The 20,237-nt window shown below is 45.9% G+C and overlaps 2 protein-coding genes across 2 annotated transcripts; one reads left to right on the forward strand and one right to left on the reverse strand.

Moving 5' to 3' along the window:
- Nucleotides 1-204: 204 nt before the first annotated feature.
- On the reverse strand, nt 205-1,627 carry LOC110880182 (transcription factor bHLH87). The gene has a single exon (XM_022128766.2). The coding sequence runs from the start codon at nt 1,436-1,438 to the stop codon at nt 470-472; it is 969 nt and encodes a 322-aa protein (XP_021984458.1). The 5' UTR covers nt 1,439-1,627; the 3' UTR covers nt 205-469.
- Nucleotides 1,628-5,518: 3,891 nt separating this feature from the next.
- On the forward strand, nt 5,519-18,389 carry LOC118481858. The gene is made up of 8 exons (XM_035977170.1): nt 5,519-6,527; nt 6,597-6,755; nt 6,823-6,878; nt 7,059-7,224; nt 7,293-7,576; nt 8,098-8,328; nt 8,788-8,838; nt 18,360-18,389. The coding sequence occupies exons 1-8, from the start codon at nt 5,780-5,782 to the stop codon at nt 18,387-18,389; spliced, it is 1,725 nt and encodes a 574-aa protein (XP_035833063.1). The 5' UTR covers nt 5,519-5,779.
- Nucleotides 18,390-20,237: the final 1,848 nt, after the last annotated feature.

The raw sequence follows: 20,237 nt of genomic DNA on the forward strand, positions 1-20,237 counted from the left end.
CGGTATAAATTCGAGTTACTTTATATTTCGACGCCGCCGCAACGCACTACCATCCTTTAACTTAAAAACACACTATTTTCTTACGTTCCGACGTAGTTTTTTAGGAAATAATTCGGGTTAAATATAAAACGTTTCCGTGCTTATTTTTATATACGCTTTCAGTTGGGGTACGTTTTGACGTAACTTTTATTCGGAAACGAGTCAGGTCAAACAAAATATATTCTTATTAGACAATATAAATCCGCGTTACTTTACGTCTCAATGCCGCCGTAACGCACAAGAGAAATTTACTTGTTTGAACAATTAGTGATGGCAAAGTGTAGAAAATAGCCAAATACAGAGAATTACAATAATGAGTAATGACACAATCTTTAAACACATTAATTAAACAACACCCAAAATCAAATTAGAGTTTGAGGTTTAGCACTTTAGCATTCCTTAAGTACACTTTCTGCTGCATAATGTACAACTATTTCATGCAGTTGGCAGAGTAGGGTAAACCTGTTGAATATTGATGAGGTAGTAAAAAAGGAGTATGCATGGAAAACGGTACCCCAAGTGTACTACTAGTAACATTATAAACACCATTCTGACTTGTACCATACGCATTAGTACTTGTACCACATCCCACATAATCAACCTTCTGCCCAAACTGCTCCAGGACTTTGACCTGCGATCTCAAAAACTTCAAATAGTTAGCAGCTTCATCAAGCATTGAAGCTGTATCCATTTTATTCCCACCGGGTACCAGTTTCTGCAAAACCCTAATTCTCTCACTTATCCTCTCTCTCCGTTTCCGTGCAGCCACCGTCTGCGGGTCGTTTGATATCTTCACGTTTTTTCTTTTCGGCTTTTCCATCACATAATCGTCGGCAAAACTCACCGGCCGGAAAGCTGCCGCTCGGTATATCATCTCCTTCATCTGTACAACAACCTCGGAGTCTGTTTCATCGGGTTGACCCGGATCCGATCTGGGTCTCTTGGATCTTGACCCGCCGTTGTTGGGTTTTATCTCCGATGAGGATTGCGAATGGGAATCAATAGTGACGGAATCGTCAGACGAAACGACGTCGTCGCTAAAGTTTTTAACAACTTTCTTGGATAAGTATTCATGCGACGTCGTATTGTCAAGTGAGATGACTGGGGCGGCGGTGGTGAGGGGAATTACGGTTTTGTCCTCTGGTGGGTTATTGATGGTCAACGTTTGACGCCAATGTTGACTGGCAGAACCGAAACTTGAGGGTAGTGGATGAAGTGAACCGGCGGTGGTGGTTGTCGGGGTTGAACTTGAACCGGGTTTTGGAAGGTCTTGGATCGGGTTGAAGAAGATGTTTTCTGAACCGAAATTGAAGGTTTCTTCGAGTTCTTGTTGATGATGATTGATGTTATTGTTACTCCATGGAAACGATATGTTTCTTTCCCAGCCGAATTCTTCCATTTTTGTTAAAATTTTCAACACAAATCAATGAATCTTTGAAAGTAGAAAGTTGAATATAAATAGATTAAAAAGATTTTATCCAATATGAGTTGTGGAAGTTGAGAAGAATATAGTTTAGAACCCAAAGAATTAAGCGACACTTTGTGTTTCCTCATAGATGTTATGTAGGTTGTATATATATATAACAGAGTGAGTGAGATAGAGAGAATTTGGGACAGCTTGGAAGTACAAAATATGCTTAGTTGCAAAAAGAATAATTTCAAGAAAAGGGAAAATCAACAAAATAGAAATTGACTAGTCAACTTTATTAAAATGAACATCGATCAGGTTTGTGGTAGACGTGATCTTTGAAATCCATGTAAAGTTTGCGTCTCAGATCGTGTCATGAGCAGTGGTGAAACTTGACGTTTTCGACGGGGGGTCGAAAATGTATATACCACAAAATTTTATAGAACCGGGGGGTCGAAAACGTATATACCAAAAAATTTCTATACGTAAACTACATATATATAACACTACTGAGCGAAGAGTACGGGGGGTCCCCCCAACCCCCCCCCCCCCCCCCCCCGGCCCCTTCAAAGCTACGCCAATGGCCATGAGTTTCTGCACCTATTTTTTTTCTTTTCTACCACGATTTTTAAACGAGCATATATTTTTATATGATAGTGGTTTTTTTATAAAAAAATATTAACGTATGAAAATATTATGCTCGTTTAAAAATCAAGCTGGAAAGTAAAAAAGAAAAGGAAACTAAGGATGATGAAACGTGTCAAGTTTTTAGTGGTTGAAGAGTATGAGTCTTAGCGAGACGCAAACTTTGAATCCCTAGACGCAACCAATGTTTGTTTTGGTAAAGTGGGTTGGTCAAATGTTTAATTTCGTGATCTTCACTTAAAAAAGTGATATCTTGACGAAGATGTGAAACTTTTAACAAGAAACAAAAAACACACGGTATGAACGTAACCTCAAATGGCGAAGATGTGAAACTTTTAACAAGAAACAAAAAACGCATGGTATGAACGTAACCTCAAATTTATGGGGTTTGATTGCTATAAACGTGTTCGGTTGGCTTCAGGTCAAACTCGCAAACCCATTTGACTCATCTAACCCATTTACTTTGTTATTTAATTTTCTTAATATGTTTTTATGTTATAGATTAAATTGATTGAGTATTTTATTTAAAAAAATTAAAACTATAAAATTTTATATAATAAATCAATGCACAAAAGATGACGACTTAATCAAAATAAGATTAAGGAGTGTGTGTTAGTTGTTAAAAATAACTCCGTGAATCATTAAATTAAAGACTGGATTATTGTCGGTAAAACATAATTCGATCATGGTTTGGGTGCATAGTGGAGCTACGCAACACATCACGACAGCTCGATCACACAATGAAGGGATTTACATTCAACATTTTTTCTAGATGTCCAAACTTCACTTTCATTGTTCCCGCCTCACATTTATCATCAAACGTATTATTCTTTGATGCAAATATATATATTTATAAGAAAACAACTATTACCGACTCTTTTAATCTTTTAAACACTTTGCATCTGTTTAGAATTCAATTTATTATATTACTTTAAAATAACACATCAAAGTTAAAATTGATAAGTACTTTCGAATGAAAGAGAAATCCATCACTTGCGACCTAGTGATAGGGGGGCTTCAAGTTTGATGAAACAATGGTTAACCGGGCAGGGTTAACACACTGGTCTCGTCAAGAAGGGTTAATCCCTTCCTCTCGGAGATCGCTGGCTGGGTCACCGGTGGATGATCTCCTGCACAAGGAAACAAGCCGTGACTCGTAACAAGGAGGATGGGGTGGGGGGTGCTCCTTGTTACCACTCTCCGGCGTGAGAATCAGTAGTTTGCTTGGGAAGCAAAGCAAGATAATAATAGTAGTTCGAGAGTTGTGAAGAGATACCTCAAACCTGGTTTGGGGTCGGTATTTATAGCCGAGGAGTGAAGGAGGAGATTGATGGATGGGCTGACGACGAGCTGTACCGTTGCAGGTGTGTCAGTCTCGCCGGCCGTGGGGGTTACGCCACGTCAGCCCATTGCTTTAATAGCTCTGACAGGGGACTGTCGCCGGCGCCACTTGCCTCGTGGTGTCAGCCACTTGCCTGGCGTGTCAGTCCACTTGTTGGATATGCAGGGTGCGGTGCGAGCCGCATCGCTGCATGCGGTAACGCCTGAAGTTACCGCGTCTCCTACTTGTGATCAAGAAATACGCGAGATGCGGTGTTGGACGCATCATCGTATGTGGAGACTATTTGCTCGCTTCCCTTGTCGTGACGAAAATGGCCATATGATGCGGTGCCAGCCGCATCGATATGTTCATCTTCTTTCGTACTTGGGTCAAGCTATTCATCTTCGAACCGAATGGGTTCGAAGGATGTGACCGCATGGGTGCGGTTTGCTTACTGGTAGGGGTTTGTTTGATGCGGGTAATGGTCGTTTTGGGACCATACCCCTTCAAGTCCCCCCAGTCTAGTGTTGCTACCTTGTGCAAGTTGCACGTGGGAGGAGTACTGGACTTATGGTGTAGGAAGGTAGTGTGGCAGTCTGGAGAAAATTCTAGGCCAGATCAAACTGGTGATCTGGTCAAAAATCCGGCTATGCCTCTTCCGTACCGGTGAAGGGGTTTCGCTTGATGCGAAATTCTCAGCCGTTGCATGTCATCAGGTGGGTTGCCACCTGTTGTTGTGTTGAAGGCCTGTTAGGGACCTTCATAGTAATGCTGCACAAACTTCGAACCAACCTCTGGGATGGTGGTTCGAAGGTTTGCACATGTTTCGAACCTCTTGGAGGTGGTTTCTTCTTCGAACCATTTGCCAGAATGGTGCACGAAGAAGAAAAGAAAAGCTTTTAAACCAACCTTTGCGGTCGGGTTTGAAGGTTTTGGATGTTGTGTTAGAACTTTGCTCAAGTTCTATGTTCAGCATCCTATGACGAGATGACCATCCCTTTTTTGTGGGGTGTTCGTGTTCATCTTGATAGCTCTCAAGTAACCGTACGTTCTTTGCGGTTACTTCGTTGCGTCATTGTTGGCCCTGTTTGGTCGAACAATGTGGATCTAGACTATGGGTAAATAAACATGGTCATAGGCAAGGGGATGCCCATCGTTGTTTATTCCATGCGATCCATTGGTAGGTAAACAAAGTCCTAAGCAGACTTGTTACCGCGGTCCGTTGGCAGGTAAACAAAGTCATAGGCAGACTTGTTACCGCTGTTCGGACACTTGCTGCTTGATAAGTGCTTGTTTAGAGCACGTATCTGCGTTCTTTCTGGAGCCACTTTCCTTCACGCTCCAATACCGAGTTTATAACGAGGTAGCCTCGTTCGGTGATGTGGAGTGAGCTTTGCTCTTCCGTAGCAACCACTCTGCGGAAGCTATGGTTATGTCTGTAGCTCTTCATGGGTGTCTGCGATTTTGCAGTCCCATATTCGCTCAAAGTGTGCTTGTTGCACGGATGTAACTCTTGAAGGTTCAGGAGTCAGGGCTGCTGATGTGCGGGCGCGTAGATTCCGTTCCTTCTTTTTTCTGAAGAAGTTGTTCATGCACCCTCTGTGGTTGTGAACCGGACAGGAGGGATTTGAAGCTTGAAGAAAATGAAGGCAATGCGCTTTGCCTGTTCCTGAGATGCGGTTCAGTCCAAAGAACAACACTGGTTCTGAGCATCTGACACATCTGAATGGGTTCATGTGTGTCACTTCCGCATATTTCACGTGTGCTCGTGAGTGATGCGGAAAAGGTAATATATCCCTTTATAGTATAGATAGATATATTTCTACCTATTTTTTAGGGTATATAAAAAAAACGACATGCGGTATGGGTTATGGTGCGGTAAACCAGAAAAACCGCATGCCGCTTAGGTTTTTGGATAATGTTGTCGCTTTTTCTTGCCTACGTGGCTTGATCGCACGTGTGAGTTGGTAGAAGTTGGTGAGACGTTTCTGCATGTGCTGAAATGAAAGGACATTTGCACTGCCCGAGGCATTAAATGCACTGTAGCAGGGAGTGTAAACGTCTTCTTTGTCAGGCGCGTGGGCGGCCACGCGCGCGTGATAACCGTCAGCTAAAACGGCGCTCGACACGTGTTGTTGCAAGATACGCTCTTTTTGAACGTGATGATTTGCTTTCTCCCTCCGCATTAATTGCGATGGGTATATAAGGGGAAAACCGTTTGTGGTTTCCTCTCACTTGGTCGAAAATTCAAAAAATTTGCCGTTTGAGAGAAAGTTGTCATCTGTCTTCTCCGACGATTTTTTCTGAAATTCCGGTGAGGTTTCTAGTGTTTCTGTTCACCATCTTCCGTTTCTTTGAGATTTTTGATGGCGGAACCATCTAGTCCACATAATGTGGAGGGTGAAAACCCTGAACAGCCTTTAGTGGCCGAAGAAGAAGAAGAGGGGGCTGCCGGTGGTGGATTACCGGCGCTGAAGTGGACCAGAAAAAGCTTTGATCGCCTTATGCTTGAGGTCCAAATGCCCTCGGAATATGGGGCTCGGTACCCATCAGAGGGTGATACTGGTGCCGACGCTCCGGCCGGTTATGTGACCATGTGGTCCGATTTCTTCGGAGATTGTAACCTCCGATTACCGTTGACGGTGTTTGTTGTGGATATCTTGGAGTGGTACAAGGTCCACATTTCTCAAGTGAGTCCGCTTGGGATGATTCGGATTCGTAATTTTGAGTTTACCTTCCGTGCTCTTGGCATAGAGCCTACCGTTGGAGACTTCCGACGGTTTTATCAGATGACAGTGTCCATGGGGTTCTTTTCTTTCCGTCTACGAGACGGTACCCCAAAGCTGATGACTCCCCCTAAGGGGATGACGATGTGGAAGAAGAAGTTCTTCTATATCAAGTCTGCTGCCCTTGCTGTGGATATGACGTTTCGGAATGTGACCGAGACGATCATAGCAGAGACCATTGCGATGCCCAGTTTGAAATCAGTGCAATGGTTCCCGCAACTGCAGACTATTGAGTCTGTGAAGTTGACCAACACGCAACTATGGCTGTTGCGTATGATGTTGAGGAGGGGCAAGAACTCGAAACCCGTGGTGCGGGAAAAGAGCGGTGGTACGTACTTTTTGTTTCTTTACGTTCTTTATCCTTACGTGTGTTACTGACCTTTGTGTCTACTATCAGAAGATGCTCCCGCATGGAGGATGTTTGCTCCGGATTTCGAGGGTACGGTTGAGACCGTAGTTTGTGCGGATGGTGAACAGGATCACAACACTATCATCCGTAGTAACTTCCGGGTGCCTACTGCGGCTGCACTGGCAGTTGAGTTGCCAGTAGGCAAAGGTATACTATCGAAGCTTTGCTACTTGTGTTGATCATGTTGTGTTATTGACGTATTGATTCCATGCAGGTGATCTTGGGGCCTTGGGGGACCCTGAAGCGAAAGGTGTGCCAAAGAGGCAAACTGTGAAGGGCGTGCGCTTTCGCCAAAAGAAGATAAAGGAGGTCACTGCTGTGCCTCATCTGGTGCCGCAGGCAGCAGGTATCTCTCATTCCTCTTTTCGTCGACACAAGGATTATGTGATAGTATCTGATACCCTTGAGGGTTTGAGTACAGCCGCGGAGTCACGTTCTGGTGCTGCGAAGAAGCAGGCAGAAGAGGCGGCTGCGGGAGGGACAGCTGCGGGTCCCCCTGTGATTGGTGAGAAGAGGAGGCCAGAGCAGAAAGCTGCTGGTGGTGTTGAAACCAAACGTCGGAGACTAGTAACCAAAAGGTCTGCTCCGGCGCAGAAAAAACCTGCGGTTGTCGTTGGTAAGTATAGGCTATCTAGTCTTGACTGTTGTGTAACTAGTTCTGATAGTTATTTGACTTTTTTGCAGAGCGTCAAGATGAAGATTTTTCTATCTTCGATGCTCCGGAGTCCCCTCCGCGTGCCATGGGTGCGGGTGGAACGGAGGTGCCGTCGACACCTCCCGTCAAGGTGGTACCTGAGTCAAACGTGCAGAAGGAGGGTACCGCAGAGAATGCTGCGGCCCAGATATTTGATACTGTCGACTCATCCAACAACCTGATCTCTCCCAATGAGGGAGACGATTTGAGTTTGCGGTTCACTGCTACTGAGAAGCAACATTCTGATGCTGAACCGCAAAAAACTGGCGCTGAAGCGCGGCAGCATGATGCTGGGCCGCAGAAGTCTGCGGTTGATAAGGGTACCAGCTCGTCTGCCGGTGGTGCGGGGTATGACGGGCCTCCAATTCAGCCTGGGAGTCTAAATTGGAGTATTACTACCGCACCTACTCCCAGGATCGCAGTACGCTGTACCATCGACCCCCCTGGACTGTATTGCAGGGGGACGATATTGCTAACGACCCTGCGGCCTGCAGGGAGATCTTGGGTGGTCTGGGGACCCCCTTTGAAGTTGATCGGGCTCGTGCCGCACCGCGTGAGCTGCGTATAAACCAGCTCTCGACCATGTTGGTAGGGACTTCCATTGTGGCTAATGCCATTTTGGAAGATTATAAGGTGCTGGGCCGCCGCGAGGAGGAGGCTGTTCGTATGCGGGCGGAAGCCGAGAAGTTGGTCGAGGCTGCTCGTGCGGGTGCGGAGCAGCTTGAGAAGGATAAAGCTGCTTTTGAGAAGCAGAAACAGACCTCTGAGTGGGCTGCCACGGTGCAACTGAAACAGGTGCGTACCCTTGCTAAACTCCTTGCTGATGAGCGTAAGCGTTGGGAGGAAATTTCATCCAACGAGCGCAAGAAGTGGAACGAATCTTGGGCTAAGCAGAACAATCTTCTGTTTCATACTCGGCAGGAGTTAGCAAACGCCAAGGCGGCAAATGTTGCCTTGGGCAATGAAAAAGCTGCGGCTGAGGCCGCATCAGCTAAAGCGCTGCAGGCAAAGGATGAGGCCCTGAAGGCGCTTGAAGAGGCCAAAGCAGCCGGGGCTCGTGCCTCAAAGGCCCTTGAAGAGGCCGCGAAGAAAGAGAGCCGTTCTTCCAAGGCTCTGGAAGAGGTGAATGCGGAGCGCATTCGTTTGGATAAGGTTATTTCCAGCCTTCAGGTATGTTTCGTTACCTCTGTTTTATATTTCGTTTATTGTTTTGAAAATATTTATCGGGTGAACCGTTTGCTGTTCTTGTAACAGGCTGAGGTTCAGGCCCGGGCGGTTGCGGTTACGGACCTTACTGCCCGCGTGTCTGATGCGGAGAAGCGAGCCGACGCTGCCGCTGAGGCCAAGGATGTCTTGGTGTCCTCTTTTAACCAGCTGGAAGCTGACCGTGAGTGGCTGCGGACTCACGGCATTGCGCGTGTAAGTGTCCATTGCCTTTACATTTGCTTGGGTTAGCATTCAAGACTTATGACCTTTTTATTGCAGATTGTCGAGGCTATCATGAATGCTCCTGAGACCTCATCTGGTTTGGACCTGGTTAAGGAGCGTGCGCGCGATGCTGGCTTCAAGGCTGGTTATAACCGCTGCATTGGGCATATCAATGTATTGTCCGCAGGCGGTTATACTGATCAGGCATCCGGGTTCCGGGATGTGGATACCGAGGGTCGTCTGAAAGCGGCCGTAGCCTCCTTTTATGACACGCCCCTTGCCTGTGTAGGGGAGCTGGACGAGTGTTTGGAGGTTGCGGACTATGTTGACCGCTTGCGGATGCTTTACCCTGATGTGGAAGAGGAAGAACCCGCTGGTGGTGCCGGAGGAGACGCGGGGACCAGCGGTACAAAATAGGGTTTAGTTTGGCGAGTGTGCCTCCTTTTTTGTATTCCTCTTGTATAGAGTAGGAACTTTATGTAAATTCAGTAAGCATCATGTAGATACCTGAATTTTTTGAATATAAAGTTTCTTTGTTCAGTTTGTACAAGTGTCTTTAATTCTTGCATGTCTGAACGTGTGTATGCGTAATCTTTACCCATTTATGAACGGGGTCAAGTATACTCCATACTTTTGTTGTATGGGTATGCATCAATTCTGTGATTTACCGTGTGAGGGTTTTAGAATTGCTTAAGCTTTGTAAAAGCTTATATTACCGGGACTCTACCCATTTGTGAATGGGGTCGAGTGCACTCCATACCTTTGTCGTATGAGTCCGCGTCAATTCCATTGTTTGCCTTTTTGGGCTCAGGAATTGTGTTAAGTGTGTAACAAAAACTTGTGTATCCGGCCGGATAAAACATGCAAGTCTTTTTGCCTTTTGCTGGCCTATTACAATAGTTGCGTGTGGCTACCACTTTGTATAGGTATCGTAAATGAAGATTTTGCCAATCTGTTTTTTGGATACCGCGAAGTGGAAACACGCATTTGTAATAGTAGTAAACAAACAACAATGTATAAAATGACGTTTATTTATTTGCAAATGACCTGCGGTCCGATAGGTTACATAGGGAGTGTAAGAACATAGCTTACATATAGCAGCGTCTAAGCTGTTGTGCGTTCCATGTTCTGGCGATAGGTTCGCCCTCTAGTGTTTGTAACCTGTATGCGCCCTTCCCTAAGACCTCGCTGATGAGGTAGGGTCCTTCCCACTTGGGGGCAAGTTTTCCTGGGCGCTCGGCGTTAGATGCCTCGTTGTCACGTAGGACGTAGTCCCCTGGATTGAAAGTACAAACGCGGACTCGCGCGTTGTAATACTTTTCCAGTTTGGATTTGTATTTGGCCTCGTTGATGGCGGCGTTCTCGCGCCTTTCTTCTAGGAGGTCCAAATCGATCCTACGTTCCCTGTTATTGTCTAGCTTTTCGATAGCCAACATTCTAGGAGATGGGAGGCCCATTTCTGCGGGTATTACCGCTTCAGACCCGTAGACGAGGCTGAAAGGTGTTTCCCCATTGCTTGTTTTTGGGCTAGTGCGGTGAGCCCATAAGATGCTTGGGAGTTCATCGACCCAGCCACGCCTGGCTGTTCCCAATCGTGCTTTGATTCCTTCGACTAGGCCTTTATTTATACTCTCGACTTGGCCGTTCCCTTGCGGGTGTGCGACGGACGAGAATATGTGTTTGATGTTCAGCTCTTCTAGCCATTTTTGGAATTCGTCGGCAGCGAAGTTGGTGCCGTTGTCGGTAACAATGTACATTGGTAAACCGAAACGGCAGATGATGTGCTCCCAAATGAACTTTCTTGTTACCATAGCAGTGGTGGAAGCGAGTGGTTTCGCCTCTACCCATTTTGTGAAGTAATCAACCGCCACTATGATAAATTTAACTGCACCTGGTGCGTCCGGGAATGGTCCCACTACGTCGATTGCCCATTTTTGAAAAGGCCATGCAGTAGTGACGGGGACCAGATTGTTCTTTGGTCGCATAGTTTTTGGAGCATGGCGCTGGCAGTCCATGCATTTGCGTAATTCTTTGACGGCGTCCAGGTGCATGCCGGGCCAGTAATACCCGGCATTCATGATTTTCGCCACGACCGTGCGTGGTCCAGCATGTATGCCACATATACCCTCATGTATCTCTCGGATGAGGTATGTGGCATCTTGTGGATTAACGCATCATAAGATACCGTCTCCCATTTGATAGTGGCACGCTTTGTATTGTAACTTACGTGCCTCTGTTTTGCTCTCGGGAGTCACACCTGACTGAAGGTATGCGATAATTGGTGTCATCCATGACGTTGTTCCGTATTGGATGACACTGACCTGGCGTAGAGGAACCGAAGGATTTTGCAAAATCTCGATACGTACCTCCTTTGCCAGGTGTTGGAAGCTGGTGGATGCAAGCTTTGATAGTGCATCCGCGGATTTGTTTTCGCTTCGATTAATGTGTCGAATATTGAATGAAGCGAATTTGGATTTTAGCTGCAGGGCTTGCTCGAGGTAGAGGATCATGATATCCCCTTTGGCGGCATAGTCGCCGCGTACCTGGCCCGCAACTAACAAAGAATCGACGTGCGCTTCCAGATGTTGCACGCCGATTTTGACTGCTAAACGTAGCCCGGCTAATAGTGCTTCATATTCTGCCTCGTTGTTCGTGCTTTTAAAATCGAGGCGGATGGCATATGTAAGCTCTTGGCCGTCAGGGCTGACGAGTCGCAGACCTGCGCCCGCGCCTTCCTCGTTGGATGCACCATCGGTAAATAGTGCCCATACTTCTGAGGATGGTGGTGGGGGTGCAGGATTTTGGGATTCTTCGCATTCTTGGATGCGATCCGCTGGTACTTCAGCGGCGAAATCAGCTAAGATTTGGCCTTTGATGGCAGGGCGCGGTTTGTAATGTATCGTATGTGCGCCCAGCTCAATTGCCCATTTTGCTAATCTCCCAGAGATGTCGGGTTTGGACAGGATCGGGCCGATCCTGTAATTGGTTAGCACTGTGATGATGTGGTTTACGAAGTAGCGTCGTAACCGTCTTGAAGCATGTACCAGTGCTAGTACCAATTTTTCCATTATTGAGTATCTCGTCTCCGGGTCGTTGAGCATTTTGCTGATATAATAGATGGGTGTTTGAACCCCCGCTCTTTCCACTATTAATACCGCGCCCACTGCGTTGTCTGCAGCGGATAGGTATAAGATGAGTGGCTCATCTTTGCATGGTGCGGTTAGTGTTGGGAGTTGTATCAAACACTCCTTCATTTCCCGGAAGGCCTTTTCAGCCTCTGTGGTCCACTGGAATTGTTCTTTCTTTGAACAGCTTCGCAGGGTCTTGATGAAAGGGTATGACTTGGCTGCGTGGTTAGCCAAGAACCTGTTGAGTGCCGCCAGCCTTCCGGCCAGGCGTTGCATATCTTTCATCGATGCAGGCGATGGCATGCGCTCGATCGCCTGCACTTTTTCTGGGTTTACCTTGAATCCATCTTTGGTGACGATGAACCCAAGGAATTTGCCTTCTTCCATTCCAAACGAGCATTTCCCTGGATTGAGCTTCATGTTGACGCTTCGCAGAGTTTGGAATGTTCTTTCTATATCGATGAGCATGGTATCTTCCTCCATGCTCATGACGACCAGGTCGTCCATATAGATTTCGACACTTTTGCTTATTTGACCGCGGAAAGTGTCGTTCATCAGTTTCTGGTAGGTTGAGCCCGCGTTGCGCAACGCAAACGGCATTTTTGTATAGCAGTAATTTCCGGTTGGGGTCCGGAATGCCGTTTTGTCTTCATCCTCAAGTGCCATTTGTACCTGGTGGTACCCTTTGTAGCAATCGAGGAAACACTTCCACCGAAATGGCGCGAGGTTATCGACCTTTTCGTCGATTTCTGGAAGCGCGTAACAATCCTTGGGGCAGGCCTTGTTAAGGTCCTTGTAATCGACGCACATGCGCCAGCCCCCGGATGGTTTTTCTACCATGACAGGGTTGGATAACCAAGTCTGGTACTTGACTTCCCGCAGTATACCTGCGGAGAGCAGTTCTTCGATCTGCTCTTGCATTGCCTGATTTTTAGCTGACCCAAGGTGGCGTTGGCCTTGGATCACTGGCTTGATACCTGGTTTGGTATTCAAATAGTGCTGCGCTATTTCGCGTGGGACCCCTGTCATGTCTGCGGGAGTCCACGCGAAGATGTCTTGGTTCCTGAAGAGGAGCTCCTTCAGGTGCGCTCTGGTGGTCGAGGATAAGGCGTGACCCAATGTGACCTTCTGTTCCGGATGCTTTGGGTTGAGAACCCATTTTTCCGGTTGGCCGACGGGGGTGGGCCTTGCGACCTTTGTCGGACGTGCTTCGTCCGTCATCATGACGTCCTTGCGGGCGTAGATGATTGCAACCCCCGATGCGGTTGGGAAACCAACCGCGGAGTGGGGGACGGATGTGATCATATTGAAATCTCCTTGGGATTCTCTCCCAAGGAGGACGTCATAATTGGAGGTGTGCGGTAAAACCATGAAGTTTACCTCATCCGTCCGCGTGTGTTTACCATTGGTAAGACGCACGGGAAATGTAATTTGACCTAGGGGAAAGACTGTTTCCCCTGCGAATCCGGCCAGCGGGTAATCTACGGCTTGCAACCGATCTTTGTCCTCTTGGTCAAATTGATTGAAGCATTGCTCGTAGATTATATCGGATGTACTGCCCGGGTCAATGAACAGACGCTCGGTGCAGTAATGGGCCAGCTGGCCTGAAATGACGACGGCGCGTCTGTCACGCGGTCCGCCTCGGACTTTTGGGAAGACGACTTGCTCGTCTTTCCAATCATTGTCCGGTCTTCGTGCCGCTTTGCGCGGCCTACCCTTGCCTCCGTAGATCATGTGGGTGGAAGCCACGTACATGGCTTTCTTTCCGGAGGAGGTACCTTCGTTGTGAGGGGTGATATGCTTGGTGGGCTTTTGTCCACCTGGCAAAAGGTGTTGCAGCTTCCCCTCTTTCAACGCCCGCTCAATCTCCAGCCGGAGACTGATGCAGTTGTTGGTGGTGTGACCCGAGTCTTTGTGGTACTCACAGTATAGTGTGAGGTCCTGACTTTTCTTGGACTTCATTGGTTGGGCCGGTCGCAAGAATTGTGGGTCTGCGAGGAGGACCTCTCTTGGCGACTGGTTGATCTCGGTCCATTTGCGGTCCCGAGATTCTTTTCTTGGTGCCCGAGTGTCTCGGGCAGGGTTGTAGCATTGTGGGTCAAACGTGTTGGGTTGCGGGAAATACGGTTTAGTAATATCGCGATTGCCCGCATCCCGGTTTCGTTTGTTGTTACGTTTGGACCCTTGGTGGGATGTTTCGGCTTGGGGTTTTGCCTTTTTGACGTGCGGTTCGAGCGACCGCTGTGTCTGGGCATATGTCTTGACTGCGGTCATGACATCCTCCCATTTTTAGGCAAACCCTCCTTGCCAGAGATGGTCATGATCATCTCTCTGTCTTTGACGGCCCGAATAAAATGGTTTCGCGCCATTTGGTCCGCCACGTCGCCTATCTCTAGGCATTCTTTATTGTAACGGATGACGAATGCCTCGAGCGATTCGTCATCCCTTCGCCAGATGTTCATGACGTCCAACGAATCGCGTTCGTGGCGTCGCTGCTGGCTGAAATGGGCGAGGAACTTGGCGCGCAAGTCCTCGAAAGAATCCAGTGATCCCACTGGCAAAGAATCAAACCATGCCCTCGCCAGACCGATAAGGGTCTGGGGGAAAAATTGCACCAGGTGGGTTCGTCCCACCTGCCATTGACGCCTGCGCCTGTGAAGATGTTCATGTGGTCGTCCGGGTCGGTCGAGCCACTGTATTTCCCAATGTTGACTGGGAATTTTGTCGTTGTGATATCGGCGTTGGCGATGTGTGGGACGAATTTTGAATTTTCGGCCGCGGCCCTTGGCCTGTATGGTTCGTGCACAGGGCGCTTTGCCGCCCTGAGGTATGTAGTGCGGGGGTGACTGGGAGGAACATAGTTGCGTCCCCCCGGTCTGCTGTTGGTGTCGTGAGACTCCCCGCGGTAGGTTTGATTGTCAGGGTCGGTATGACCGTACCCTTCCGTGTAAGGTTGCGGGCCCAGTCGGCTCTGGATGCCTGGGCCGCGCCTGGAGGCTGACCGCCTCCTATCTTCGCCATAGGGGCCCAGGCGGGTATGCACTGGCCCTCTGGAGCGGGACTCATATGAGGAAGTATCCTCGTTGAGTGTATTGACCGAACAGTAAGATGATCCACGGTCGTCATGTCGGCTTCTGGAAGCCGGACGTGAGTGTAACCTGCCATCGTATTGGAGTATACGGTTGGCAGGTGTGTGTTGTATTGGAGTAGGCCCAGCCTATACGTTTGCTTCCGTACAAGCGCGGTTGTAAGCCGCTATCAGCAGGTCAGTCTGCTGTTGGTACCAGGAGTGTAAGTCCACGCCTGGTGGGAGCACAGTTGGGGCCTGTGATAAGTCGTGTCCGAACGCAAAGGATGGGATCCTTTGGGTGGACGTGCCAATGTGTCCGGGTTGGGGGGTCGAAGGGTGGACCCCTGTTGGGATCGGGGGATTTGGGTTATCCGCATTGGTGTTTTGGTTATCAGTCATGATCTTGAGAGGGAGAGGGATGGATTAAAAAGTGCTAAGAGTAGCGGTGGGCGCCAATGATGAAACAATGGTTAACCGGGCAGGGTTAACACACTGGTCTCGTCAAGAAGGGTTAATCCCTTCCTCTCGGAGATCGCTGGCTGGGTCACCGGTGGATGATCTCCTGCACAAGGAAACAAGCCGTGACTCGTAACAAGGAGGATGGGGTGGGGGGTGCTCCTTGTTACCACTCTCCGGCGTGAGAATCAGTAGTTTGCTTGGGAAGCAAAGCAAGATAATAATAGTAGTTCGAGAGTTGTGAAGAGATACCTCAAACCTGGTTTGGGGTCGGTATTTATAGCCGAGGAGTGAAGGAGGAGATTGATGGATGGGCTGACGACGAGCTGTACCGTTGCAGGTGTGTCAGTCTCGCCGGCCGTGGGGGTTACGCCACGTCAGCCCATTGCTTTAATAGCTCTGACAGGGGACTGTCGCCGGCGCCACTTGCCTCGTGGTGTCAGCCACTTGCCTGGCGTGTCAGTCCACTTGTTGGATATGCAGGGTGCGGTGCGAGCCGCATCGCTGCATGCGGTAACGCCTGAAGTTACCGCGTCTCCTACTTGTGATCAAGAAATACGCGAGATGCGGTGTTGGCCGCATCATCGTATGTGGAGACTATTTGCTCGCTTCCCTTGTCGTGACGAAAATGCCATATGATGCGGTGCCAGCCGCATCGATATGTTCATCTTCTTTCGTACTTGGGTCAAGCTATTCATCTTCGAACCGAATGGGTTCGAAGGATGTGACCGCATGGGTGCGGTTTGCTTACTGGTAGGGGTTTGTTTGATGCGGGTAATGGTCGTTTTGGGACCATACCCCTTCAAAGTTCAATCCCCATTTGCATTTGTGTTACTTTGGTGGATCAGATAATGATGGATAAAGCCTAGCCTCCTTGCAGAGATGTCAGTTTCTATCTTAAGCTCACCCGGGTTTTCGTTCCACCGTGTGTTATGCTAGAGAGTGTTCAGCTTTTGTGGTGACACAACGTCTGTTTAGTGGCAGACGGCGATATAGTTTCCTGAGGGAACGCCAAACTTTGAAGTCAGTGTAATCCCAGTTAAGACAACATAGTCTGACAATAATGGGGCAACATGACTCTTCACTTTAGAAAGTGCGGCATCCTAAAACAAGAAGGTAACCGTAAAAAAATTAATAGAGTAAACTTTCGTTTTTCTCCCTGTGGTTGGTCATTTTAACGGTTTTGCTCCAATAGTTTAAAAATAGTCATTTTCCTCCCTGATTTTTCTAACTTATCTTCATTTTGCTCCCAGCCTCTAACTCCATTAGGGAGGAAACTGACGACAAACTCGAAAGATTAGGGAGCAAACTGGCGACAAACTCAAAAGATTAGAGAAGAAAATGACTATTTTTAAACTATTAGAGCAAAACCGTTAAAATGAACAAACTATATAAAGCAAAACGGAAGTTTAGTCAAAATAATAATACAAGAAGAACGAAAGAGAAGGATGATGATCCACTACTTTTCCTAACGAGGACATAAATAAACTTAAACAAATGTGGTGCATTGCTGTTTTCTAGAACCGTGTGCTTACCAAGTTGTACACTCATGATATGATGGGAGTTTTTTTTTTTTTTTTTTTAAAGGAGAACTTCATGATATGATGGGAGTTGTGTACGACCATATGGTATGATCCACCTCACACGTGAACTGCATGTTATTATTCACACGTGGCTTCATAGTACTGGTGCAAATTCCACCTTCATGGTCTATGTGGCATATTGTTGCTCTCTATTTCGATATTATCGTTTGTTCTAAGGCTGGGGACCAAACATCCTATGTACCTGCACCAGTCTATACATGCATACATAATTACATGAAACCATGTGTGCGTATCCAATGTGTCACATATCCTACTACAAAAACCATCGAATGCATGTTTATTGATACGTAAATTATATTTATGCCATACGTGAATTTTTGGTCGCGTATATCTCCATACATAATCTCACTAATAATGTTTTTTATTTTTTATGGAGCGAATTACCAGTTTTGTCCTTTATATTTATACCAAATTTCAAGCGGTGTACTTTATCCTTAAAATTGATGAGTTTTTTACTTAATGTTTGAAAATCTTACACGTTATGTCCTTTAGACCTAACTCAGTTAATTTTTTTTTGTTAACTAATATCACAAAAGGGAATTTTAGTCTTTTCATCCATTTATATAAAAAGAAATTAATAAATAGAACAACCAAACAAGATTTGAAACATTGAAGAAAGTCAAAGGTCAAACCAGACTCTCATTGCGTAGCTAAACTGTTACAACCCAACAAGATTTCACTAATGGTTGATGTTTTGGATGATGGGTAAACAGAAACCAAAATAAATAGTGTAAGATGTTGAGTTTGAGGCAGGGGCGGACCCAAGTTATGGGGTGGGTGGGCGGCTGCACCCCTTGAAAAAAAAATTTAGTGTTATTTTTCGCGAAAAATCCAGACCGTACCCCTTAGAAATTCTCGTCCGCACCCCTTGAAAAATTCCGACCGCACCCCTTAGAAAAAAATGTTAGGAATTTATGTAAAAAATATTGTGAACACGGATTGAAACCTGATCAAATTATATAAACAAGTAAGCATACTAACCACTTTAATAAAACTTAAATTCAATCCATTAAGCCCAATAACTTAATACCCATTCAAGCCCAACCCAACTACTAGTTTTGTTAAACAAACCAGTCCACACAATAAAAAAAAAACCCAAATCGCTGCCACTTGCCAGCGACTCCCGCCCTCCCTCTGCCTCACTTCAGCGCCCAGCGACAACATAATTCCGGCTGGCGACTGCAAAATTTCGGCTGCAAACTGGTTAATTCAGGAGGAAAGGAGTTGAACCACTTTTTTTCACCGGATTATTCTAATTAAAGACCAAGGTATGTTATAGATAAGTTTTTTTTGTTCTTTTATTGAATGATTAAGAGAAATAAAAGTAGGGATAGTTTGAACTTTGATTTTTTTTGTTTGTTAATGTGATAGGAAGTTAGGAACCAGGCTTTGATTGTTTGAGAATTGAAATGGACCCGACCCGATCTGATTCGACCCGCTATGAAACTTTGTTTGTTTGTTTTTACTTGTTTTACATGACCTGACCCGACCCGCTATGAACCGATTTTTTTATATAGCTAGGGGTTTAAAATCTTTAAAGAAATTCCGCACCCCCATGAAAAAAATTCTGGGTCTGCCACTGGTTTGAGGAAGAAAGTGAGGGCCCGTAAAATCTAACCACCAAATATTCCTCGTTTGGCATGATTTTTGCACCCACCTTCAGTGTAAATTAATATTAATTAGACGATAGATAAGGAAATTGACATGATAAATTACTAAATGAAGTCAAGAAATACCACCGATTCAATTAAATAAACTTGAAAATTTGATGATTATTATGGCACCATCTAAAACTATGGCAGAAAAGGTATGTGATATCGAAATCAACAAAAAAAACCCTATGTTAAAATTTGATGATTTAGGTCCCAAATAAAATAAACAGATAGATAATAGATCGTCCATAAAGCAATATTATCTCAAATTGTTGAATTCGTAGACGTTGGCACTTAATTTGTTAAGTCGAAAATGTTGAAACAGAGCGTTCCCGCATTCTAAAATGGAAGTCAGAGAACAACACTACGCAGTCCAGGATTGAGATGGTTTCAGATGGTTTTTCAGACAGGCTACTGGGGTTTCAGATAGATTTCTTAGGGGGAGCGGGGCACCCTCGGTGACCCCGTGCGGGGACCAATTTTGCCGAGCGGGGCGGTGCCGCCATCCAGGCGGGGAGCCAAATCGGGGACCAATTTCGGGGAGGAGGCACCGAAGAAGGAAGGATAGAGAAGGTGGGCCACCCTTTTTTCAACCAATGAAAACTTTTTTTTTTTGAATAAAAAAAACAATTCCCCTAAGAGGGGTGCACCCCGTACGTTTTTGGACAAGAGGGAAGTTATAGAGGGGAAATGACATGACAACGTATGATTGGTTTACAAAAAGTTTCCACTCACCTCATTAGGGGGGTGCCCCCTTCACCCTTAGCATAGTGGTGTGGGGTGGATGGTGGTGGTAGTTGGGTATTAAAAGAGACAATAAATGACACATCTACCCTCACATGACATGCACATGGTCACATTTAACTGAAAAAACAAACTGGGTTATGCCTAAAGGACAAAACGTGATAGATTTTAAAAGATAAAGTACAAAACTCATCAATTTTAAACATAAAAGACATCTCTTGAAAATATGTATAAAGATAAAGGAAAATCTTTGAAATTCACTCTTTTTATGTGATCAATATCGAACGTGAATATGTTGTTATGGATTAGCAGTTAAAATCCTTTATGCATATTTTATGTGTGAACAATATCAAACATTTCATATTAGATTATATTTCACGTACATACTTACGTAAAAATAACTGCTTTAATTTTGTGATTTTTATTCTAAAACACAATGGATTAACAAAAGATCAGATCATATATTTAATTATTTAGCATGGATTTGTTTTAGCATGATTCACCCGTTACCATTTTTTAATATATAGGATATAGCTAACTACGGATACAATATTATTTTAAAAAATTGACGTTATAAAATAAAATAGATGACTTTTCATTTATAAAAACAGTCAAAATGCTATTTAGATCTATAAGGCTGAGTGTTATTGTATAACGTCTAATGACACATTACACATGGTGTGTTTTCATTGGCCCAAAAAATTAAGTCCACACATGCATATTTATGCATACCCACCAATGCTCATTGCCACACTCACGATTGCACCCTTCACGCTCTGATATAGCCCCCTAGGGGTGGTGTTTCACGTCAGTGTGTACTTAGGTGGATGTAGACGTGAGCCCATAACACTTG

The sequence above is a fragment of the Helianthus annuus genome, chromosome 9 (genome assembly GCF_002127325.2).
Source record: "Helianthus annuus cultivar XRQ/B chromosome 9, HanXRQr2.0-SUNRISE, whole genome shotgun sequence".
Classification (NCBI taxonomy): Eukaryota; Viridiplantae; Streptophyta; class Magnoliopsida; order Asterales; family Asteraceae; genus Helianthus; species Helianthus annuus.

What these genes read in the sequence shown, in the direction of transcription:
- LOC110880182 (XM_022128766.2), bottom strand. Translation starts at nt 1,438, where the DNA reads ATGGAAGAATTCGGCTGGGAAAGAAACATATCGTTTCCATGGAGTAAC.
- LOC118481858 (XM_035977170.1), top strand. Translation starts at nt 5,780, where the DNA reads ATGGCGGAACCATCTAGTCCACATAATGTGGAGGGTGAAAACCCTGAA. An exon ending in GGTGCGGGAAAAGAGCGGTG is followed by an intron (nt 6,528 to 6,596) that starts GTACGTACTTTT and finishes GTCTACTATCAG; the next exon opens with AAGATGCTCCCGCATGGAGG. An exon ending in AAAACCTGCGGTTGTCGTTG is followed by an intron (nt 7,225 to 7,292) that starts GTAAGTATAGGC and finishes ACTTTTTTGCAG; the next exon opens with AGCGTCAAGATGAAGATTTT.